Raw genomic sequence first — 25635 nt, forward strand, 5'->3', positions numbered from 1 at the left:
ATTGCGACGGTTTTTATCATACCGTCGCTAATAGCGACGGTTTTGGTTAAACCGTCGCCGACTGAGAATCCGTGTCAGTATGTCCCGGATTCTGACCGATAGTGAATCCGTGAGTTTAACCTCCGGATTGCAATACTTTTGTAAAGTTTTAAAATTTGTTATATTTTAATAAATAGGTTTTAAAAATATAATATTTTTAAAAAAGACCCCTGAATTTGAGGTGTAACATGAAACTTTCGATTGTCATATTTAACATTCTCGAATTTTGTATTATTGTCAGAAAAACTTGATGTACTTGTTTTTAACTGCAACCACACGAAACTAGTTCCTTGTGTCCTTGCATTGGTTCTATCAATTTTGACTTACAATAAATGTCTTGTACGATGTTTAGCTCTGGAATCGACTATGTTTAGAATCGCCAACTTGATTTATAATTTTTTTAACAAAAAAACATGTTTATTAAATTATGAATGAATTTGTGACATGAAAAAAATGGAAAAATATGTAAATTATGGAATGAAAAAATAACTTATCCCATTAAATCTTAATAAAATATATAATTTTAAGCGTACAAATTTTGCATGGAAAAATTATTAAAATAAAGTTCCATTCAAATATTGTTTGTTAATATTTTGTCTTTATAGGCCACAATTACTCATTTTAAACGTCTTACATTTAATTATATGGTATTGTATAAATTATATCAGTTGTTTGGTTAATTGCATCAAGGAGATCCAGAGGACAAATTGGCATAAAAGTGATTTTGGAAGAAAAAGCTTTAGTATGTTCATTAAAACTAAAATATAATAGTCTGTAGTACAGATGATTTTATTTTAATACACACATTACAGATGAATTTTTTTAACACACACATATGTGTATGTATATATAGGAAAATATCAATTTTTATCTTGTAAATTGGATTTATTCATATAGTTAGTCAAAAACACATTTATTCCAATAATTTGATTTCTTTTAAGCTTTTGTCACTTTTTTTTAATCAAATTTTAGCACTACATCAGCAATATCTGACGATAAAACAATTAAATATGTAGAAAGTTTTACTATACTAATATCTTATTTTAACTAATAAAAATATCAAAATTCAATTCAGAATAACTTACCACTCCAATTTGTTATTTAATCGATATATTTATAATGGCAGTGATTAACGTGTTAAAAGTTAAAACCCTAAATAGGCAGGGATGACGTTTGGACATTAGGGCGGAACATTTCCAAGCTTCATCCTCTTAAGTTTTAATTTTTTAACATAATTTATTCACTAAAAAATTCCTTAAGGCATTGGTATATACGCCGTTGTCACAATCTTACAGAGTTAATTCATTATTTAAGGAAGTGTCCGAATGACTCTATAAAACCTTAATTACCTAAACCATAAATCAAACTCTAAACCAAAATGAGATAACAATTTCCCAACTCTCATCCCAACGTGGCCATATTTTTCAACGTAATTGCTATCTGTCTTTCTGGTTTTCAAGTCAGATATGGTTTCAACAGAAAAACGTCACGCGACATTCTTTATATTCGGAGACTCGTCCGTTGATCCTAGAAACAACAATTACATTGATACAACCCAGAAAATCAAGCGAATTACAAGCCTTATGGTCAAAATGGCTTCTTTAAGGATTCGACGGGCCGGTTTTCGGATGGTCGGATCATCGTAGATTTCATAGGTATGATCAAATTTCATAATAGGTTACTTATAGGTACTTTTATGCTATATTCATGTATATAGTACTCAAGTCACATGATGTATTAATTTGATACTTTGTTACATAGCTGAATATGCTAATTTGCCAATAATTCCTCCATTCTTGGATCCATCTGCTGATTATAGTCATGGAGTTAACTTTGCCTCCGGCGGGGCAGGCATTCTTTCATCGACCAGCCGTGGGCAGGTAATTAATTAGTGGAAGAAATTCTCGAAATCAGAATACGATTATTGAATAAAAACATATTATGTTATAGGCTCTTTATATTTAAATTACCAGATTTATTTATCAATAATAACTCATCGATGGTTCGATATTGATCACAAAACAAAAGAAACGCTTTCACGACTCAAAATATAATTCAATAATCGTGGTATATTCTCTTTCAGATAAATAAATATAATCATTATCATTCGATTTTATATCCATAATGTATCATTTCTAGCTAGAAATTATTTGATTAAAAAAAAAAGTCCCTCCGAGAAATAAAAACATGTATTTTGAATTATTGCAGTCGGGTTAGTCCTAATGGGCGACCGTCGACCTTCATAATATTTATTGCATAAAATTCTATATTTTTTTATTATTGATTTTTGTTCCCGAATTTTTTTAAACAGGCCATTGACTTAAGACTCAACTAAAGTACTTTGAGGTTGTTCGCAAATGGCTCGAGGAAAACTCGGGAAACTCGAAAGCCGATGAAGTAATATCAAGTGCGGTTTATTTCTTTAGTATTGGAAGCAACGATTATGTAGGTGGCTATCTTGGAAATCCCAGGATGTAATAACTTCACCCCCCGAGGAATATTTGGGAATGCTCATTGGAAACCTGACACAAGCAATACAAGTAATTATATATATATATATATATATATATATATAATGACAAATAATCAATATATAAAAATAATATATATATATATATACATTTTCATCTATGTGCATACTAATAAAGTGACACACTTATTGGATGTAAATATATTCCTTTGGATGGATTGCGATATGATTTTTTCTTTTTATATGTAAGACATGTTGACTTGGAAATTTTTATATTGGTTCAAAACGTTGTTATAGATCAAATTGATTTCAGGAGCAGTTAGAGTACGAACATTAAAGGAATCAAGTTGAAGGGAAAAACTTTGATCTATATTTGAAATTATCGAATTGGAGACAATTTGGAAATTATCAAACATATTTAATTGTGTTTTATCGTCCGAGAATTTTGATTCTCCTACTCTGCATTATCAATAATATGGTCAACGTGGGTGGTTGCCCAACTACAAAACAATTTGGGCTGCAAGCAAAATATCCAATTGATTATTGATTCGTCAGTTTATTAAATTTCATGTTTTACTCTACTAGACCTTCATTCTTTGATCTACCCTTAATTTAGTCCAAACTTGACCCAAAAAACTTATGAACTGCCAATTACTCTCGAATCTCAATGGTTTTTAAATCTTTATTTCGTTTTTACTACGGCATCATAACGCAATATCTTGATTTATATTTTCTTTTTCAAGAATAATGTTATTGTGTAGCATAAATTTTCTAAATAAAACGCGAGGATTCAATTGCCAGGAATTATATGCAAAAGGTGCGAGAAAATTTGGATTTTTAAGTTTGTCGCCGCTCGGGTGCTTACCTGTGATAAGGGCTCTCTATCCGGAAGCCAATGGAGGGTGCTTGGAGCAGGCCAATTCTCTTGCATTAGCACATAATAATGCTCTCGAGAGTGTCCTCTCAACTCTTGATCGATTGTTGAAAAGTTTCAAGTATTTCAACTCCAATTTCTACGATTGGCTTCAAGATCGTATCAGCAATCCATCCAACTACGGTATGCAATTCATAAACTATAATTTGATCATGTTAAACGCTTTTTACAAGTATGTTTAGTTAATGACACGACATCAACAAAAAAAATTTAAAAAAAAAAAAAACTCGTCGTGCATGTTATGTGGAAAATTTAAAAATTATAATTATTCAGCATATTATGCTTAAAGTGATTATTAGAATTATTTGGAGAGATGATTGCCCATGTTGAAAAATTGATAAAAACACGAGCTTTGTTGTCCATAGATTTTATTTATATCATTTTGTCATTATTTTAATTTTTAGTAAAACAATGGAGGAATAATGTCTCTGTCCCACGGCTTCAAATACCCAAGTAGGCTTTTGGTTTGCCATACCCACTAGCCTAAAAGTTGTGGATCCCAATGAATCTGGCATGGACTGAAGTCGTTTTCCAATGTGAAAAACATGAATGAAGTTTCCAGATTAATCTCGTTTTCGTGATACATTTAGAAGGATGAACCGTAGACGACTAATTTTGTACTATCGTATCTTTAGATTTATGCCCAAATCAATTTCATCAAAACATAAATTATATATTTTGAATTAAAAAGAACATTTAAAATTATGAGTTTCTTCTCCTATAATCCCTATGGCCTCTAGATAATTATCGAAATGATACAATTTGACCTCCAAACTATTTTTACTCTACTAAAAAAATATAAATAATAAAATTTCTATGTTTCAAGTTTCAACCATCCCTGAATATAATTTAAGTCGTTGCCCGTCTGATTTTGTAATTGTGGTCATCCGACGTCGCATACAAGTCTGATTTCAGGTCATGGATACGATGAATATTTGTAGGTTTCAAGGAGGGTGTGAACGCTTGTTGCGGGACCGGGCCTTATGCAGGGCTCTTCACCTGTGGAGGGACAAAGAAAGTGACTAGTTATGAATTGTGTGACAATGCAGATGAACACGTGTGGTGGAAATAGGGATGTAAACAAATCAAACCGTTCGCGAGCTATTCGGAGCTCGGCTCGATAAAAATCTTGTTCGAGTTCGTTTGTTAATCATATCAAACCAAGCTCAAGCTCGATTTTCAGCTTGACAATTTAATCAAACCAAGCTCAAGCCTAAGCGTATTCGGCTCGGGAGCTCGCAAACATGTTCGTTAATAGGCTCGCGAGCTCGAACTCGGCTCGTTTAGGTGGCTCGTAAGCTCGAGCTTGACTCATTTGTTGAGTTGACAAATAAAAATATTATTACTAATAAAAGTTAAACTTTTATGTCTAATATAAAATTAGTTCATAGATATATTTAATTTTAACAAGCTCGAATCAAGCTCAAATTCGAGCTCAATTGTATGCTTTACGAGCGCGAAAACGAGCCGAGCTCAATTCAGGCTTGTTAAATATGGTAAACGAGCTATTAATAAACCAAGCTCGAGCCCGGCTAGATTAATATGATAAACGAGCTTTTAACGAGTCGAACTCGAGCTTTTCACAAGCTTAGTAATTTCAAGACAAGTTGAATTCTAGCCTGATGATAAAAGCTCGAATAAAGCTCGAGCTCTATCAATCTTAAACGAACCAAACTCAAGCCAGGATGATAAAAGCTCGAATCAAGCTCGAGCTCGAGTTTGAGCTTGAATTAATCTTAAACGAGCCAAGCTCAAGCCTGCTACTGTTCGGCTTGGTTTGGATCATTTACATCCCTAGGTGGGATTCTTTTCACCCGACTGAAAAGATCCATCAGCAATTTGCAGACTATCTTTGGGCCGGGCCCCCACTAGTTGTTGGCCCGTTTAATCTACGAGATATAATCTTCAACGAGGAGGATACCGCCGTTGCTGATTTAGTTGATGACACTCTGGAAAACAAGTTCTAATTTTTTTCATGCGAATGGTTAATTTACAAAATCATCATGCATTTCCAAATCAAATAAATATATATTTAAAAGGTACAAGTACCATTTTACTAACGGAATTTGGTATGTCTTTGTGACATTTACGTGTATTATCAACTGTATAACACTCATGGTGTATATATATATAATATATATATATATATATATATATATATATATATATATATATATAAAGAATTACCGGCTGAAACGTCTAACTTTTAGCTACACAAATTTAAAGAATATCATATAGCCGTTTTTTGAAATTTACCCATCGTACAAAATGAATAAACAATTAACTTATAAGTAATGAAAGTTACATTTCATTAATAAAATAATGGGTTCGCTATATTTTAACATTTTATGTGAATTAACAGGCCCCATGGTACTAAAGGGTTACTTAAAATTATAGAGACTCCGTCTCCTTTTGTGTCCAAAACCTGAATATTCCTAAATGCCGCAGAATCAATTCCCCCTCAAATAATTGGAAACTTAGATCGTTATTCTACTCAAGCTATGACTCAATTTGTTAAGCATGGAAAAATAGATCCCAACATATTTGTATTGTTGGGATACTATTTATAACATGTCGTTTGGACAAGCGTTGATAGCAATAATATTCCGTGATGTTTAGAATGATATGTTATTAATTAATTATATTTGAATTTGTTGGATTTGAGTGACGTATTATAAGTTGTAGCTTGGATGAAACGATGAGATCTAATTTCTAAAAAAAAAATCTAAAATTTTAATTTATTTTTCAATTTTGCAAATATCAATTGCGTTGAATAAAGTAAAGAAGTTTTTGAAAGAAAATGAAGGATAATGTCAAGCAAAAGGAAAAATACAACTGTTAGATTTATGCTTTTATTTAAATATTTAACTTCTTTGATATTCTAAAAACACTTGGAATAGATTATATTAAATGAATATTTTCAGATTATGCGGTTCTATTTCAAAATTTAAACGAACCCATAATTGAATATGGCAGATTTTAATGGCCAGACGGAGATAATTGCGTGTAAGTATTAAAATGTTTTAGAACCATTCGTATATAATTAATACAATGATTTTGGTGTCATGGTGTAACACTATGATTTTACTTTTTCTATCCCATAATGTTGCTATTATTTTTTATTTTTTAAAATGATTTTTAGTTTTTATAATTTGATTATTTTACGTATTTAAAGACCTTATTAAATATTACACGAAGATAGTTCTATCTTCATAATCAATTATTGCACAAGATAGATTTTCATAGATAAGAATATATTAAATTACATTAAAGTTTATTAAATGAATTGTTATTATAATCTCTCTCTTATCATGGCAATTGACGAGTCATCACGAAATTAGACATTATTCATTAAAGTCATTTATTTCCCACTCTACCAATAATGAACAGGTTCTCACGAATTTTATCCCACACACATATAGAAATAATAATAATAAAAACTTTAAATTTATATTTGATGAGACAATCATTAAATTAGTATTTATATTTGATGAGACAAGCATTAAATTAGTATCCACGTGATAAATTGGAAAAAAAATTATTATTATTTTTGTTTGCTAATCACTTTAATTGTCAAATATACATAATTATATAACTCGTTATTTTGTGTAGACATATAATATGTTACTGTTTCGACCGTGCTATGGAAAGCTATGGGAAAACCCCTATCAAAAGCTATGGGAAAACTGGAACAGCGAAGCTCTTGTTTTGGATGGACTTGCAACTTAGATGATTTCAAGCTCGACACAACACGAAGCCACGAGCTGCTTAGTCGTATTTAAGTACATGAATAACTAATCTTTTTGTTTTATAATAGTAAAAAAAAACTCTAATTTTTTTATATTAGCTATTAAGATCAAACACTTACTATTATGTCAAAAGATATAATTATTAACTAAGACAAATTTTTTAATTTTTTTGTATTCATCTCAGCGCAAAGTTCACCTACTTGAATGTTAGTTGGTTGGACTATTAGGCTCATGTGTCCGGATTTTTTGGTGCTGTCCATATCCCATAGAGATCAGTCTTACTGATTTCCTACGTAAGACAATTTTCTCAATAGAGATAATATTACTCATTAAGATCTAAAGTCACTCTTTTATGGTCCGCTTAGCCAGCTAGATCAAACGGAACAACGTCAACATCTAAACAAACAATAACTTCCCAAGATGTCACATATATTAATACTATCCTAACTCGTGTATGCTTAACCTAACATTCCCACAAAGTATTGAAATGTGTTTTTTGAGATACTTGAATTCGTAACCTCGCTCTGATGCCAAATATTAAGATCATTCGCTTACAAATAGGTCAAAAACTATATTTTTTTTTAGCTAAAATTCAACTTTAATTTTTATAATTGTGGCAGCACAGTGTGTCACTACTTGATGCTAATAGGTCAGGCTGCTAGACATGAGTACGGGGATGTGCATGTCTATCTATCGGTATTGTCTCATTTCCTTTAGAGACCAGTTATACTTTTTTTTCGACTTTGTACCTAACAGAGAACATATCACCCAAACACCATTCTTTTACACCCCACTTACACAATCATATCAAGCGGTGTAATTCCAGCAGTTTGACGTCCGATAACTTCTTAGAATGTCACTTATCTTAATATCATTATCAATCATGTTATCAATCATGTATGTTTAACTCAACGTTAATAAATTATAAAATAATCATATGAACATGAACACGTGTGCCAGTTAGCTTAATAAGATTAAATTAATTTTATTTACATATATATCATATTTGAGAAAAAAATATAAAAAATAATTAAATCTAACTAAATAAATTAAAAAAACTATCCACTGCAGCTCTCAAAACTAAAACCAACAAATATGAAATGCTCAACCTTAACTAATGACTAATTTACTAAGCATGTTCCTATTATCATATTACCTGTGGCTTTCAAATTGCCTTTCCAGGTCCAAGCTGTCTATCTTCCCTTCTCTCTCTTAGAATTTTATAAGATCGATCAAATTCTGTATACCACTCTCTCTCAATCTCTGTGCTCCATCATAATCAATCATTATCATAATCAATCATCGTTTCTAATTCGTAGTTTTATTTTTTCTGATTTTTTTTAATTTTCTGCGAATTTTTTCCATTTCCCCGAGTTTTGTGTGATTGAGCTGTTTTTTTTAGCCTTTTGTGATATTATGTAAAAATAATATTCAGTTTTGTTGAATAGTTTGTGAATTTTCGGTCTTTGATTGCTGATCAGGGATCAGTTGCTGTAATTTTGCGATTTGTGCTTCCATGGTTGTTGGAGCTATTAGTTTTGGCGATTGAAAAGGTCAAAGGGTTATTAGGGTTTCATTTTTTTTTTTAATTTTCTTGTGTTTGGGGAATGCTGTACCTGAAGCAACCTGAGGGTGTGGCTATTGGGTTTGGAAGTTGGTAGTGGTGGGTGCAAGTGTTGTGAGCTAATTTCGAATGGTAGAGTGAGTGATTCCCCGAGGCCAAGTCCTGGGGATTTTCAAGAAGGAGAAATAATCTATGGCGGATGTGTTACAAGAGGTGCAGCAGCAGGGGCAGGAAGTGCGACCTGATTCTCCTCGTAATCTGCCTCCTCCTGAGGCGTTTATGCAGAAATTCAGACTCTATGAAACTCGATCGGTATTAATTTCTTCCTTTGATGGATAATTCTTAGATTCAGCGAAGTTACTGATGTTTGCATAGCTTAAAGAGCCTGGGCGATATTTGATGGCGATAGTTGATGATGCTTGCGTTTGCTATTCTTGAATTCTTGTGATCGCTTTCTTTATATGCCTGGCAAGATGCAGCAAATGCTTTGTTTTTCCTTGGCTTAGCATCTCGCGTTTGTGCACTTTTCAGCTTTGAATCTAATTTATTATCATCAATCGAAAAGTTAACAAATGCTTCTTACTGCTACTTCTTGATGAATAAATATGCTTGAGGAAGTACTGACCTCTGTTTCTGTTTACCTTCATCTTTTTTATTTGTTAGCATGGCAGATGACCAAAACCAACCACATATCTACTTTATGGTCACAAATCAGTGTCTTCTATTCCGCTGGCTTGCATTTCTAACCAATGTCTTTTGCTGAGTGAAATTCATGGCATGTGCAAACACTTTTAATATATGTAACCAATATGTAGCATATTGGGTATATGGTGTCCTATTTTACGCCGCACGAATTCGAGTATGTACATAGTGTGTATATGTATTTATTTTTGACATATACTCAGTCCTCACTGAACAAGTCTTGTTAGAAAGTAGTTGGGATTGACTACATGGATTTTCGTTTTTACCTTGCTCAATCTGTAACTGAAGTTTTATGTCTGTGCACCTTATTTTTTATCCAACGACTTTACTTTTTTTTAATTATTTTATTATTTTGATTGCAGAATTTTTATATGGTAGGCAGGGACAAAAGCAGAATGTATTGGAAAGTTTTGAAAATTGGCAGGTTGGAACCCTCAGAGCTCCACATACAAGAAGATCCCACCACATACAATGAAAGGGAATGCTCTGACCTGTTGAAAAGAATACATGAGGGGAACATAGCAACAGGAGGACTTACCTTTGTCACTATTTGTTATGGCATTGTTGGTACGTGGATCTTTGCATGTAGCCCTTTCTTGTGCAACGATAGTCTGGCAGTCTTGATCAGTTTTCTTTTTATTCTTTTATCAGGATTCATTAAATTTCTGGGACCTTATTATCTATTACTCATTACAAAAAGGAGGCAGATTGGTACAATCTGTGGCCACAATGTTTATGCTATCTCCAAGAGTCAGATAATTCCCATACCAAATTCTGCAGTTCGATCCAGCACAGTTAACTATAAGAATGAAAATAGGTTAAAGCCTTTCTGCTTTTACAATGTACTTGTTAATGTCTCTTAATCAAATGATGGATGGTCCACTTTTTCTAATTTTTAATTCATTTTTTTGCAAAATTGATAAAAATGTTTAATTGTTTGTGCGGAATTATCAATTCGTAACTTGGTTTTCTTCGGCCAAAACACGAATGGACCCTTTTTCTTAGAAGAATTAAATAAACCTCTTCTTGGTGGATTCATTTCTTGCAACTTTGATAATGGCTTCCTTACTAACTCTCTCATTTCAATTTGACCACTATTTTCAGTTTGAGTTTTCTTATCAAATTTCCTAATTCTTATAAAGAAATGATGAAGGCACATTGTTCATATTTTATGATTGTACTCGATGCATATAGAGTTACAAATTTCCACATTCTTTGTGCCAAACTTGGTGTTATTGACCAAACACCTCTTTCGCTTAGTAGATTCTTTTACAGCTGCTTCATTTGATTTTACTGAAGGGCTGTGTGTTAAATGATGTTTACTGTTTCAAATCATGTAAAGAAAGCTTCATGCCTTCTTATGTTTATTCTTTGTACTAATTTCAGCTTTCTTGAACTTGAACATTGTTTGCTGACCAGAGATAATGATAAGCTTGGTTAACTTGACCTTTATGGAGAATTTCTCCTGCCAACCTCTCCTCTGGGTACCTGCTGCCGGTGCATAACCTTAATTTACCTCCCTTCACGCCGGGGCTTGGGGCGGCTCTGTGTGGGGCCCTCGGGGGTGGGGTTCACCCTTTGGTTAACTTGACCTAGTTTTATTTTTAAAAAATCCGTTCCCTGTAAAATATTGACTTGATATTGGTTACCAAGTGTTAACACTTTGTTGGTTGCATAGGTACAAGAAACTCTTGTCAATGGTGGATCTTACGAAAGATTTCTTCTTCAGTTACTCCTACCATGTGATGAGGAGCCTCCAGAAGAATGTATGTGACAATAGGACTGGGAAAGTCTTATATGAAACTATGTTTGTGTGGAATGAGTTTCTAACTCGTGGAATACGAAATTTTCTTCAAAACACTATATGGACCGTTGCACTCGTCTATGGGTTTTTTAAGCAGGTGTGCTTTTACTTGACCTTGGCCACCGGGAATTACTTTTTCAACATTCATTCTTATTTTATACATTCATGTAATGTATATATACGGTTCACCTTTACAATCAATAACTTTCGTTTCTGTAATATAGTTTTCAGACAATAATCAATTCACGGTAAAAGAAATCAACTTGAACCAGTCAATGGTTGTCTTAGGTTAAGGCTTAAAAAGATTGAGTCATTTATGAAAATAGCACTCTTAGATACAAACATGAAAATAGCACTCTTAGATACAAGCAGAAGCATCATGCTTCCTGGTCAGCTAAAAAAATCACTATGTTGACTGACAGTCAGACACTTGATTCTTGTCTCATAAGCTAAAGTATTGTAGAATTTGAAAGTGTGATGATGAATCGGGGATGTTGAGAAATGAGAGCTATTAGGTGCTAGATTCATTAGCTCACAGACTAATTGATTAGCTCTGACTTTTTTAGAGACCTCTTCTCACCTTTCAAGCCTCTGTTTCCATGTAGATAGGAAATAATTTCACATAACTGTGTACTGTTGATATATCTTGATGAAAACATTAGCCTTTGTTTAGGTTGAGTTGCTGAAGCATGTGAGGAAACAATCCAGCAAAATCTTAATATAACTGGAAGATTCTAGTTACATCTATCTGAATCAGAATAATGCATCCTCCGAAATCGAATGGTCCTCTAGTATATAAATCTGGCAGGAAATTATATCAGAGCATTAGAATTGGATGTGATATTAATTGCTTTATATTGATGATTCCAGGCTACACTTTCTATATCAGGACGGAACCTCAAGCTAACATTAATTGCCAGGCGTTCACGGCATTATGCTGGTACCCGGTAAGATTTTAGTTTTATACATTATTAAAATTTGAGTTATACGTTACTGATTCGATTCCAAGTTACTCTTTCTGAGGTGTTACATCATTATATATCCTTTATCGTATGCATGGCACATCTTTCTATGAGATTTATCAAGGATTGAACTGCAGGGCAGCCAATGGTGTTATCTGTGTTCCTTCATACATAACTTGTACCTATTTTTTACTTCTCTATACTTCGATTGAATATTTTTAGTGCTTTCTATACTCTGGCTCCTATAGAGAGAAATCGAAATTCCTCCTGCCAAAACTCTAAGCCATCTTTCATATCATCATTGTTTATTTTGTTGATTTATTTCAACTTGGGTTGATAGAGATTTTCTGGCAAGCATTTTCTGTCCTACTTCAATATCTTTCTGTTTGAATGTAGATATCTAAAACGAGGTGTAAACGAGAAGGGCAGGGTGGCAAATGATGTTGAAACCGAGCAGATGGTGCTTGAGGATGTTTCCGAAGGACTTCCAGTGCAAATTAGTTCTGTAGTCCAAAATCGTGGCTCCATCCCACTATACTGGTCACAGGAAACCTCACGTCTCAACCTTAAGCCTGATATTATATGTATGTTTGAGCAATTAATTGTTCCATGTATTCTGTATTTTTCTATCTTGAGATGGAGTACTGGTATCCTTTGTGTTTCTTTACTGTTTTTGCATCACTTTATATTATTGTTCTGTTCTCCAGTGTCAAAAAGGGACCAAGCATATGAGGCCACTAGACTTCATTTTGAAAATCTTGCCAAGAGATATGGGAATCCTATCATCATTCTGAATTTGATTAAGGTAGGAGAATGCTGTAATTTTGGTGTTTATACTCAAGAATGTTATAGGTATAATGACGTGACCCTTATTTAGTATCTGCAATGATGCGATCAAATATATAATTGCTTACAGAAATATACAAGATTACAAGTCCTGACAAAAATTCATTATGTTTTGCCTGGTCAAAATTTATTGGCAGACCATTGAAAAGAAGCCTCGAGAATCCATACTTCGCGCCGAGTTTGCGAATGCCATTGAATTCATCAACAAAGATCTGTCCGAAGAGAATCGGCTTAAATTTCTCCACTGGGATTTGAATAAACATTCTCGGAGGTACTTAATTGTGTCCTTTCGAGCATGGCTCATTTTTTTGGTACGTGGTCTGACTTATTATTTTGTCTCGATCTTTCATCAGCAAAAAAACAAATGTTTTGCTACTTCTAGGAAAGGTAGCTGTGTATGCGCTAACGTTGACAGGTTTCTTCTATTGTCAAGTAACACAAGCATTAACATCAGACGAACATCTTGCCTGGCCTTGTTTTGAGTAAGTCTAGTTGCTCAATCTTACAATCTTCTTTAAATTGCCCAAATAAAGAGTGGGAATGATGTAGGCTAGGTGGAGTTAATCGGATACTTTGGCAAATTTTTCCTGTGGTCTGTTATGGTAATTGTACTGGAATTTGAACCCGTTCAAATCTATATATTTAACTCTACCTCTTTGGATTGATTTCCTTATTTTCCTGACTGCCCACTCTGCAATTTTTTATGCTTCTAAAATTGGAGTTGTAAACATCATGGATGAATTGGTTGCAGTATTCCATTATATTTTTTGTTAATCACGGAGCAACGGGAAATTCACTTAATTGCCATGTTATGAATGAGTTCATACTGAAACTGGAGTTTTTAACACTTGTCTGGCACAGGAAAGGTGTTGCTGTTGACACGTTCGACCCTAAATACTCTAACATTGACAATGTGAAACATAATGACGATGAAAATGAGGACTCTGACGACCTAGACAGAAAAACTTGTGGAGTGAATAATATTTCTAATGGCAATCAATTTGTCGGTCCATCGATGGTGCAAAAGGGAGTGCTCCGGACTAATTGCATAGATTGTTTGGATCGCACTAATGTGGCGCAATACGCTTATGGCTTGGCTGCTTTGGGGAATCAGCTGCATGCTTTAGGAGTGACAACCTCGACAAAGATAGACCTTGATGACCCTTTGGCTGAAGAATTGATGAGTTTTTATGAGAGGATGGGAGATACTCTTGCCCATCAATATGGAGGGTCGGCTGCTCACAACAAGGTAAATTAATGCATCGTTCTCTTTGAAATTTTTAGTACTATGGAACATATATCGTTTTGCATTTGTTTGATCACGACATCTTGAATCCATTTTTCAGAAGTATTATGAAGTGCTAGGGCCTTGACTAGTTGAAACATTGTTATTTGTTCAACATAGTGATTAGGCATAATACTATTTAAAGAAGTTGTCCTTAACCTAACGGAAACTGTTTAATCTTGGTTGAGTCCGTCAAACTCAATACGAATATTATAAAAGTTTGCCATCTTCAACCTGGTTGTTCTCCGAGTGTAATTAATTCTGAAGTCCTTCAAAGGGACTGCACCAAAAAAATTCGAAAGTTGAATTATTGATGTGTTCTTGGTATACAAATGATAAATGATGCAAGTCTTTCTATACGTTGAGATAATTAAATCCGTGGAAACAAATCAAACTAATGTCTTATGTTTTAAAGTAAAATAATAAAACTCCAAGCCCGATCTATTTATTTTCTTACACATTCTTTCAGTCTATTTCATTTTTCTGCCAAAGCATTGGCTATGCATCTATGATGTAATTCTATTTCATAGATTTTCTCTGAGAGAAGAGGTCAATGGAAAGCTGCTACGGAGTCCCAGGAATTTCTTCGAACACTACAAAGATATTACAACAATGCATACATGGATGCGGAGAAACAAAACGCCATTAATGTGTGAGTTCATACTCATGACTTTTGCCACGCTTTTGGAAATATATATATTGCCTGTGAAATTAAAATAGAGAGTGAAGATTGTTGGGGATTCAGGATCATTTCGAGTGTAGTAGACTTGATAAACTGATTTTTTCTTTGGTATGTTTTCCATGAATTAAAAAGGTATCTTATCCTTTTTGGAATTGTTAACTTGATTTATATTTCTTATTGTATGTCTCAAATCTGATCAAATAAGTTTCACCGAACATTTTATATGATGGTATTTTGCGCAGATTTCTGGGACACTTTCAACCTCAACCTGGTAAACCTGATGTTTGGGAGCTTGATTCTGACCAGCATTACAACGTGAGAAGGAACGGACGATCAACTTTAGAAGAAAATGGGAGGTACAGAAAATAATCATTGCTAAATTGTTGCTGGTATACTCAATGCCTTATGGTGAGCACCACCTAAATGTTAACGGAATGTTTTTGGTTGACATTCTACTGTAACTAACTCAATTGATGAAAATATATCTTGGATCTTTAGATGCTTATTACGGGTCCTGAGTTATGAACCGGGTTATGAGGTGATTTATTGGCTAATCGTGAAGATTAATGATATTTTAAATTTTAGGCTCGTCCAAGAGAATCTCTCGGTCTGTTGGTCTTGAGGCTTATTGGGAGAGAACATCAGATCTTGTAAAAACAAGTATATGAATAGTTTTTTCTTATTATTTTATTGATTCAATCTTCTAATACACAATAGCGGTCAAATTCTAGATAACCATATATGTTCGGGGAGCTTGTTCAAGAAAGCTTATCTCCTCAAGTCGCAAGAAGAAAGGGAATTCAAGAAGTTTGAGAAGGAAGAGTTTTATTTATGAAGAAATTCAGCAGGAATTTTACAAAATGCATCAATGTCCTGTTTCTTCTTGTCTTTTCTTACTTGTAGAAATGTAACTGACTAAAATGGGTGGAAAACATGCTCTCTCGGTTACAAGATGTAGTCCTTCATCCACGTGGGTTTGTTGCGTCTTCTAGAATGAGGTATTTGAATTCCCTCTCTCTCTTCTCCCCGTGTGCTTCGATTGCTAGAAGTTCCTGGTTCTTCCTGTACTTGGGCCAGGTTCTTGACACATCCCCTGGTTGTCCTATCTTCAAGTTGCCGATCCATTAGTTTTGAGTCCATCTCGAGTGGTATGGACTTATCACTCCCCCTTTCTTAAAAAATAACCTTGTCCTCAAGGTTTAGTTTTCCGTGTGTGGCATCCTCGGGATAACTATTGGACCATTGCACTAATACTTGCTTGTAGACACATGCAGATACGTGTTTTTCTCACCTGCATGGCCTCCTGTTGGCGAACTATGAAAATCCAGTAGCATCAACTCCCTTCGCACAGAATCTTGAGCTAAATAACACCGCATTTTAAACAAAAGCATCCCATTTTTCACCGTGAAATTCTGGTCATAATCTTGTTGTTCTCAATTCGGGCTTCGTCTGATTTTCCTGATGCTAAACATCCAAGAAAACAAACTCCGGTTTAGATAAAGTAGAAAGTACGACTGTTTTGATGCCTTTACCTTCCTCCTCATGAACTCTTGACAAGGACTCAGTTGCCGAGTTCTCCCGTCCTGGCTTATATTCAATCACAAACTGTATTCAATCAATTTTCTCAAATAATGTTGCTATTCCGGTGTCTGTATGGTTTGGGTTAGCAACTCCTTTAAACTTTTATTATAGGTCCGAATAACAAGTTGTCACCCAAGCAAATATTGTCTCCATTTAGATACCGCCTCAGTGATTGCATGTAATTCTCGAACATAAGTAGAAGATGCTTGCATTGTGGGACACAATTTCTTGCTAAAATAGGCTATTGGTTATCTTGCTTGCATCAATACTCCACCAACCCCCCACCCATTCAAAGCATATGTTTCCATAATAAACATCTTAGAGAAATCGGGTTGTCCCAATACCGGAGTGTCTGTCATGGCCTTCTTAAGTTCTTCAAAGGCTGCCGTGGCTTCCAGCGACCAATGAAATGAGTCTTTTTTTAGCAACTCAGTGAGGGAAGCTGCAATGGTCGCATACTGAGAGACAAAGTGGTGGTAGTAACCCGTATTTCACATAAATCCCCGTAATTGTTTTATCGTCTTAGGTTGCGGCCACTGGATCATGGTCTACCCTTCCACCCATAACTAGATCCCCCAAATACTCAACCGTGGTTTGAAAAAACTGCTCTTGCTCAGTTTTGCAAAATACCTCCTATTTACGACACACTTCAACACCAGCTGTAAATGTTCAACATGTTCCCATTCCATTCGACCATACACCAGAATGTCGTCAAAGAAAACAATGACGAACTTCCTCAAATATGTCTTGAAAGAATGGTCATTGCAGCCTGGAAAGTGGATGGCACATTTGACAAACCAAAAGGCATCACTATAAACTAATAATGCTGCTCGTGTGTCTGAAAATCCGTTTTGTGAATGCCCTCATTCATTCTGATTTGGTGGTACCCGAGTCGCAAATCTATCTTGGAAAACTTTCGTGCAGCTTCCCGTATTATGATGGCATTAATAGTCCTGTAATCCACACAAAATCTCCTAATGCCATCTTTTTTCTTCACTGACAACACGTAGGCAAATGTGGACTGTTACTTGGTCGAATAAACCCATATTCAAGTAGCTGTTGTACGATCTTCTCCATAGCATACTTCTGAAAATAATGGTAGTGGTAGGGCCTCACATTGACGGGTGTCGTGCCGGAAAGTAATGGAACGCGGTGATTTACTATTCGGCGTGGTGGAAGAGCTTTGGGCTCTTCAAACACTTCCTGATATCTCTTCAACAAGTGCTGTCCTTGCCTAGGAATATCCTGTAAGTGTTACCTTACCCATTTTCATCAACTCGGATTGTCAATTGCTCTTGAGTGATAATATAGCAAGTTCTGATGGATGTGTTTCTCATCAACATACACATTTGGTTGTAAGAAATAGCCTCTGGTTCAGCTACATGGTTTCCTTTCAAACAGATATGGTCCCCATTGAATGAGAATTCCATGATCATATCTTTGTGATCACGAAGACAAGCCTCTGGTGCCTGCAATAATTGAATACCCAACACTACTTCCAATCCTAGACGGATAAAACATAGAGATCAATCAAAATTTATGTCCTTGAAGAAGGATAAGAGATACCTTAAGACACAACTCATCAAACCAAAAATATAGCCCGTTTCCAATGTAGGACCGAAAATGCCTGGCTAAGATGCAATTGATCTCCATTATCGTGACTAACTCTCTTGTATGAAATTGTTGTGGTTGCCAATGTCAATCAAGATTTCAATTGGCACCTGGTGGTGAGTTGCTATAATTCGAAAAATTCATGGGCTAAAAACATTTGTTAGCGTGTGCAAGTTTACTTCCATCTCTTAATCCTTGGGATTATATTTTTTCCGCATCGAACTTATTCCCCGCCTCATCATTTTCTTCCCTCAACATAACTGTAGTATGATTTTTGCAGTGATGGTTGATGTATCTTTCATCGTGAGTGAAGCACAAACCCATCTTCCTCTTTTCCTGGATTTCAATCAGGGTTAATCTTTTGAACGACCATTCGGTAGGAGGTTGCAAGCGTGCCTTCGGATTCATTGCTGGTAGTGCCATTTGTCCACGGAGTTGTGTCTCATAGCAGTAGGTCTCGACGGTACAACATCATCTGCGTTCAAGCGCGTTGTCTCCTTCTGCAAATGCCCGCAGGCCCTCGTTCCTTACCTCGAACAATTGTGCTTTTGTCATGGCTTCTGTGAGACCTTTGGGATTATTGATCAAGAGCTCCCAGCATATCTTAGGTTTGAGACCCCAAATGAAAAGATTGGGAAACATCGGATCCGTCACACCCGCGATCCGATTCATCAACCCCTCAAATTCTGCTCGGAAATGGGAAACTCGACCTGTTTGCACTAGTTGCACAATCCATTCCAATGGATCATCAGTCATCATCGAAGGCTAATGATCCAATTCATTTTTTCAATGCGTTTAAAAATGGATCCCAATCAGTCAAAACCCCATTGAGACCCACCCATTGGTACTATGCAGCTGCTTCCCCTTCATAGTGGAAGGCGGTACTGTAACCTCACTTGTTTCGGAATCGCGTGGAGATGAAAATATTTTTGCTGTGTACTTCTTCACCATTGAACTTAGGTAAATCCAATCGAAATCCGTTCGTGTATGATGCCAGATCCTTTCCTTATTCCCCCAATTGCTGACTTATCCAAATCGCAAATCCATGCTCGTTATATATTGCACCAACATCTTCGTGTAACTTACCAGTTGGGATTTAGAGTGTGTCTTGAAATGGGTTTCCATCTGTCTCGTCTTTTCCGCTACATCCTTATTCCCATCTTTTATGGGTATTTCGCGTCTGGTTCCTTCTTCAAACTCCGATTGATATTTTTCATAGAGAAATCTCTTATCGAAGATGGAACAAGATTCATTTTGCATCATATTTAAGGGATTCCTCGGTTCGGGCCGAAGAAGCAGTGTAACTCGATCATTATCAAACGAAATGCAATCTTTTTCTGTCCGTGAAGATCCCACCAGAGCGCCTTCTACTTCTAATAGGCCGTGAATTAGATCCGAATCATTCTCAACGAGTCCATAAGAAGTGATTCCACCCCCAATTATTGACTGTTTTCTCCGTCATATTTGGGAGATTCCAGAGACCCACTCGAGACTTCATGCAGCTTTGGATCGAATTGCCCAAATCGCAAATCCATGCTCGTCATATGTTGCACCAACATCTTCATGTAACTTGCCAGTTGGGATTCATAGTGTATCTTCAAATTGGTTTCCATCTATCTCGTCTCTTCTGCTACATCTTTATTCTTCATCTTTTATGGGTATTTCGCCTCTGGTTCCTCTCAACAAGAGCACAATGATAAGATTGAGGTATGCACACTTCGAGTCTACGCCAAACTCCGAAGAGCAAAACCAGATTGATAATATTTCTCAATGAATCTACAAATACTCGCTTTACACTTGTATCCCTCCGGCCCTCCCCTATTGCTGTGCGATAACAGAAAGAAAAACAATGCTAAACAGAATTTTAACTGACTAAAATGGGTGGAAAACATGCTCTCTCGGTTACATGACGTAGTACATCCATGTGGGTTTGTTGCGTTTTCTAGAATGAGGTAGCTGAATTCCCTCTCTCTCTCTTCTCCCTCGTGTGATTCGATTGCATTAGAAGTTTCTGGTTCTTCCTGTAATTGGGCCGGATTCTTGACAAACATCCCCTGGTTGGCCAAATCTTCAAGTTGCTGATCCATGAGTTGCGAGTCCATTTCAAGTGGTATGGGCTTATCAGCAGCAGTGACGACTATTGTGCCAGACCTCCTCAAAGGGACTCTGACAGTCATTAATGATGGCATTTTTATTGCATATATATCATCAGCATGATTGAGCATTAGTCATTGCATGTGAGAGATTAGGAGAGGATAAAGATTATGGGGAAATAGTGGATTATACTATTTTGACCGCATGTTGGGTAGGCTAGAGGTAATCTGAACCAGTTGGGTAGCAGTTGGTGGTATTGCACAGAGATGGGATGTTCTAGGGGCTCTGTAGTTCAACAATATGATACCACCGTTCCCTCTTTCAGCTTTTACCTGGCTGTAGAATCCGTTCTGCAGATGAATGTTTACAATGGAGATATACATATATGGCACTAGACTTCATATAGTTGGAGTTGGTCATGCTTTAATTTTGACTTCCGTACATCTTGATAATTGTTTTATCCAAGAAATATACTCACCAGAGATAATAGGATAAGTGGGTATGGATAACGAACTTCAGGGGGAATTGATTTTGTTTCGCCTTGCGAATTATTACTACATAGAAAATTTACAGTGGATAGCTTCTAAGAACTTTTATCCATTTAGTTGAGCTTGTCTTTTATTTCACTCTTGTATGTGTTCCATTTTCAAGTTGATATTATGATTTTCCTTATTATTCACCAACATAGAAATCAATGTGCCCATGGCATGATCCTTTATTTTATGCTACTGTTAATCCTTTGTTGTTGGCACAACTCAAATGGCAATTTTTTCTGTTCTACACCTTTGCTCTGCCCAATTAAAGCTCTTTTGTATGTTGGAAAAAAATGTGCTCTTTCCTAAAATGGCCATATTTTCAGCAAAAAAGTGTCTTTGATTTAAGTAATTATTTTGAGAAAGAATTAAAAGAAAATTTTACTGTCCCCACCCCCCCCCCCCCCCCCCCCCCTCTTTGGCTTACAAATTGATATGCTACTTTCGTATCTAGGTGAAGCCATGGGAGTAGTATATTGTGAACAAGTTCATTTTTCCTTTTTTTTTTAAATGACAATAAATTCAATGCTCCAGTTTCACGCAATGATTATGTTTATAGAGTATTCTATGAAATATTTGGCCAAAATCTGTCAAGACTTACGCTTAAATGCATTATATACTCGTACTTGTGATTAATTAGATTTTGTCCGGACATGATATCAATAAATGGCCATAAAAGCATTAGTTATAACATGATTAGTTCCTTGAAAGCATTTCTATTTATAGATTGCTGATATAAGGTCCGCATTGTGATTTATGATGTTGAAAGCGGCACATGATTCCTTTAGTACTCAAGGCATGGAGGTAAGAAGTAAGTGTGATCCTATATGGGAGTGGTGCACAGGTTTGAACTACATGTCAGTTGTTGATGATGTACTTAGCTTAATGCTTTTGTGAGGCTGTGGATGGATATATAATCTTGTGTACTGCATGCTGGTAACCTCATGTAATATTTTGGATGTTCAGGTCTCGTTTCAAAAGATCGTTGTCGGACGGGAATATTCTTGGGAGCCCCTCACCCTCACCCACATCTACATCAAACATCAATAAAGGTTTTTCTAATGGTCCCTTCTCCAACAAATTAAACAGAGGAAGCATAATGCTTTCTGAGTCAACACCCGAAATATCAACTTCCGAAAGTGAGCTAGCGTGTCCAAGGTGCTTCCATTTCCTATTCGTTTAGGGCAATTACGTTTCTGATGACCTGAATACTTTAGATTTTATCAACTGAATGGATGCATTAGATTGGTGTAGTTACATTTTATTTGGGGATCCTAACAAAGAGCGACAGAGCTCTCCGTGAAGGGACTCTATTTTCCCTCTAACCCTTGTTTGCAGAGAAGATGGAATTGTTGAGATACATTGACGGATGATGGTATATGAGGTTGGATTGATATTAAATAACAAATCCATCAATGTGGGTTCCCTCCTATTATCTCCTCGTTCTGGGCCATCTGTAATATGTAGTTTAAAATTCTCCCAAATGTACTCACACTGCTGAGACGCACTTAAATTTTAAATATCCAAGCACATAGCCCCACCTGTAAGATTTAAACTAGACCGATCACCGAATTCAGATGATTCATATTCTTCTTCCTTTCCTTTCAGTTTCTGTATCCCGTCCTTAATTACTCTTCAAATTCCAAACTTCATACTGTAATATTTACTCTTTTATGAGTTTGTTTGTATTTGTGCATACTGCGATCTTAGTAGGCGTACGGAAGTAAATATATACTATTAAATAATATGCAAAGAGAGCGAGGAACAGAGAGGTAAACATGGGGAAAAATCAAGTCTCCCTGGATGGTAGTGACTGGCAGTGAGAAGGAAGAAGTGAGGTAATTCACTGTAGTGATAATCTGTTGCAACGGTTTGGGCTGTTTAGAATGCATGAATTGCTGTATGTGGATCTAATATTTCTTTCAGTGTTTTAATGTGATTGGTACATTTAGGTTGGATGTAACCATCTAATCTGATCCAGACCCATCATATGAATTTGTGGGTCTGAATTGGGTTCTGGGTCTTGAACAGTTGAACTAATTCAGTGATTAAACTGGGTCAGGACTTGAATATGGATGGAAGGAAGGTCTGGATTACCTAGTCAGTCTACAGGCTTCCGACCTCCCATCTCTGATCTGAAAGTTGTAATATTTTCTTTTGTTTACCATCATTCATTTCCTTTCCATTTTTTCTTGCTCACCAAATGGAACATGCTCGGCATTGACCTTTAGAGTGAGTTTTTATTTATCAAGTGTTATCAGCCTTCTTCTATTCCAATTAACTTGTTTCTCTGAGTTCACTCTGTTTAGTTTGAAAAAATCAGATGTTAGATCAAAGCTGTGAAGTCTGATTTTTGTGATTTTTACAATGCACCACTATTCTTTGTCATATATTCTTGGTGACATGGAAAATGAGATCTGTCAGTACATGACCAAATAACTAGGTCATTAATGATTTTATGCTGTCTACATCATAGATTGAAAGCAGCCAGATTTCTTCATTTATATAATTTTTTATTTGACGTGTTGAGGCATGATAGAGCATTTTGATTTAATTGTGGATTTGATGAGGGCAGTAGGCTACAGATGCGAGAAAATGTGATTTCTGATTGGGAAGCATTTTCAATGTGACTGACTTGATTCCTGATTAGAGATGCTGGTGAGTGGTCAATGGCTTAGAGTAGGTCAACTTGCGACATTCATCCTGATCTGTATAATGGAGGATGAATGAGACCCTTGGATATTTAGTTAAGAAGCACGAGCCCCTTGATTATTTTGTGCTTTTTGGATGGACTCCCACCATCTCTGACAAGGTTATGGTTCAGCTAAATACCTTGAGAGAAAATTCATATTGCTTGCAAGTAGACACTGGTTATTCCAGTATCAAGTACTACTTTTCTATCTTTTTTAATATTCTGACTGCTTATCTGTGCTTTATGTATTAAGGTATTTATCGCTTACCTTTTAATTTGTTTGGCAATTTGTTGTATCATCTGAATGAGTCTTGTGACTTGGCTTATAAAGCGTTTATTTGGAAAGTAATTCCTTACCCTCATCATTCTCAAAATTTGTGTTTGCAGAGATACTCCTCCAATTCCTACAAGAGTGCTGTTTACTGCAATGCACAGAAGTAAATACATTGAACATGAAAATGGGGAAGCAATTGACTGGTCAAACTTTGTTGACTTGGACTGGCTCTCGTCATCTGCAAATTCATGTGAAGAGGAGTTGTTGGAAAGGTAATATTTCCAAGTTTATTATTTTTACATTATTATCTTAGAGGATGAGTTACAGAACTCAGTTACCTTTCACAAGCTGAGCACCAGGGTTTTGTTGTTCAGACAAACAATCTCCAGATTCTTTTCTTCAGATGTGCAGTGGGACTCATTGGTTACTCATGAATAAACTCTATATAGTCACTAGGGTTCTTTGTATTTAATCTTGCGTTTCTTACTTTTTTACTTCTATTCAGAGTCACAGACTGACCCTTGCACACACGCAAGGACATTGAATGAATGACAATAAAGTTGTTGATAACGGTATATTTTGGGATTCCTAGGGGAAGATTTTAATGTTTTTGTTTGCTGAGGCTAAGCTTGTTTACTTTTTGATTCGCAGGTCAATGCTATCAGCCTCTCCAACTGCTGTACTGTCGTCAGACAATGTTATCAATGAAATGGCTAGAGAAACAACTTCGTCCGCCAGTGAATGTGGATCTAGCACAATGGTTAGTAGATGTTACTATCCATCTTTTAGTCCTTGAAAGAAAGTGAGATACCAACGGTGCCATTTTCATTCCAAAAATTAAGGCATAAATTAGAATGTATGGAAATAAACTGGATGTTGTCCTTTCCTCGTGCCTTTTTATTCTCATTATAGTCCCAAGCATATTTTAGAATTTATTTTGGTGGTTCATTTCTTAGTGTGGATTCTTTGATAGCTACTCCGTGCCAATTCTTGATACCATGCTCTGTATATGCAGGGAAGAGAGCACACTGGATCTTATTTGCGCTATGGTGAAGCTCGTAAAACTGAAATTGTCGAGGGATTTTCAGACATTTTTGTGCATTGGGTAATGAATGGCGAAGCACTGTGCCATTGAGGAGTTCCGCCACCATAACACTAAAGCAATAGTCTCTAGGCCAATTTTTTGAGAGGTGATGCTAGGATTCTGGGGAAATCAACTTGACAAGGAGAAACATAATGTTTCTGCTCGGTATTCTTTGGATAAAAAATTTCCAAGTTAGAGCCACCCTCTGTTCTGCGGTATGGTTTGTAACTTAATATCTTAGATCTTTCCGGCCCTTATACCACTAACTGAGTAAATAGTCCGTTCCGGCTCGCCTTTTCTCTTTTCCATTTCTTTTTGGCTTCTCTGTTAGTCTTGTCCTTGTATTCAGCTGTCGTCTACATGATGGAGTCTCTGAGGTTCTACGATGTAAATAGATATATAGATAATGATCGGAACTCGACTCTTGTAGAGACTTCTTGTAATAGACCATTGATTTTTTACGTTTATTTTGCAGCTTTAACTTTGTGAAAATAGTTGAATAAAAAACTTTAATGACTCATGGTGTTACCATCTGGGACAATTTTATGGTTCATCATCATGAAAAACTTTGGGATCTCAATGAGCATTTGTGATCCTGGTTGCGTTATGCTCCATTTATTATCGGAAGGAAAGCACCACCTCAACGTGTCCAAATAGGACTATTAATGACGAGCCTACATGAACTACAAGCCGATAAAACTAAAATGATGGCTAAATAGTCAAACAAAA

The 25635-nt window shown here is 35.8% G+C and overlaps 1 protein-coding gene and 1 pseudogene across 4 annotated transcripts; both read left to right on the forward strand.

Moving 5' to 3' along the window:
- The first annotated feature begins 1505 nt into the window (after positions 1–1505).
- Positions 1506–5410, forward strand: LOC140828691 (GDSL esterase/lipase 5-like; annotated as a pseudogene).
- Positions 5411–8318: 2908 nt separating this feature from the next.
- Positions 8319–25385, forward strand: LOC140825822 (phosphoinositide phosphatase SAC3-like). 4 transcript variants are annotated; one of them, XM_073187806.1, is made up of 17 exons: positions 8319–8433; positions 8674–9068; positions 9821–10025; positions 10110–10275; positions 11137–11359; positions 12133–12209; positions 12621–12808; positions 12932–13029; positions 13208–13341; positions 13424–13552; positions 13932–14319; positions 14886–15007; positions 15280–15393; positions 21823–22014; positions 23936–24094; positions 24474–24582; positions 24838–25385. In XM_073187806.1, exons 2-17 carry the CDS (start codon positions 8949–8951, stop codon positions 24955–24957), a joined length of 2544 nt encoding a protein of 847 aa, XP_073043907.1. In that variant the 5' UTR covers positions 8319–8433; positions 8674–8948; the 3' UTR covers positions 24958–25385. The 4 variants fall into 4 exon arrangements, with proteins under 4 accessions (XP_073043907.1, XP_073043908.1, XP_073043906.1 ...); XM_073187807.1 differs by having other exon boundaries at positions 8357–8374; XM_073187805.1 differs by having other exon boundaries at positions 8381–9068.
- Positions 25386–25635: the final 250 nt, after the last annotated feature.

This window comes from Primulina eburnea, chromosome 3, assembly GCF_022965805.1.
Source record: "Primulina eburnea isolate SZY01 chromosome 3, ASM2296580v1, whole genome shotgun sequence".
Taxonomy (NCBI): Eukaryota; Viridiplantae; Streptophyta; class Magnoliopsida; order Lamiales; family Gesneriaceae; genus Primulina; species Primulina eburnea.

What these genes read in the sequence shown, in the direction of transcription:
- LOC140825822 (XM_073187806.1), top strand. Translation starts at nt 8,949, where the DNA reads ATGGCGGATGTGTTACAAGAGGTGCAGCAGCAGGGGCAGGAAGTGCGA. An exon ending in TCATTCTGAATTTGATTAAG is followed by an intron (nt 13,030 to 13,207) that starts GTAGGAGAATGC and finishes ATTTATTGGCAG; the next exon opens with ACCATTGAAAAGAAGCCTCG. An exon ending in GAAGAGGAGTTGTTGGAAAG is followed by an intron (nt 24,095 to 24,473) that starts GTAATATTTCCA and finishes TTTGATTCGCAG; the next exon opens with GTCAATGCTATCAGCCTCTC.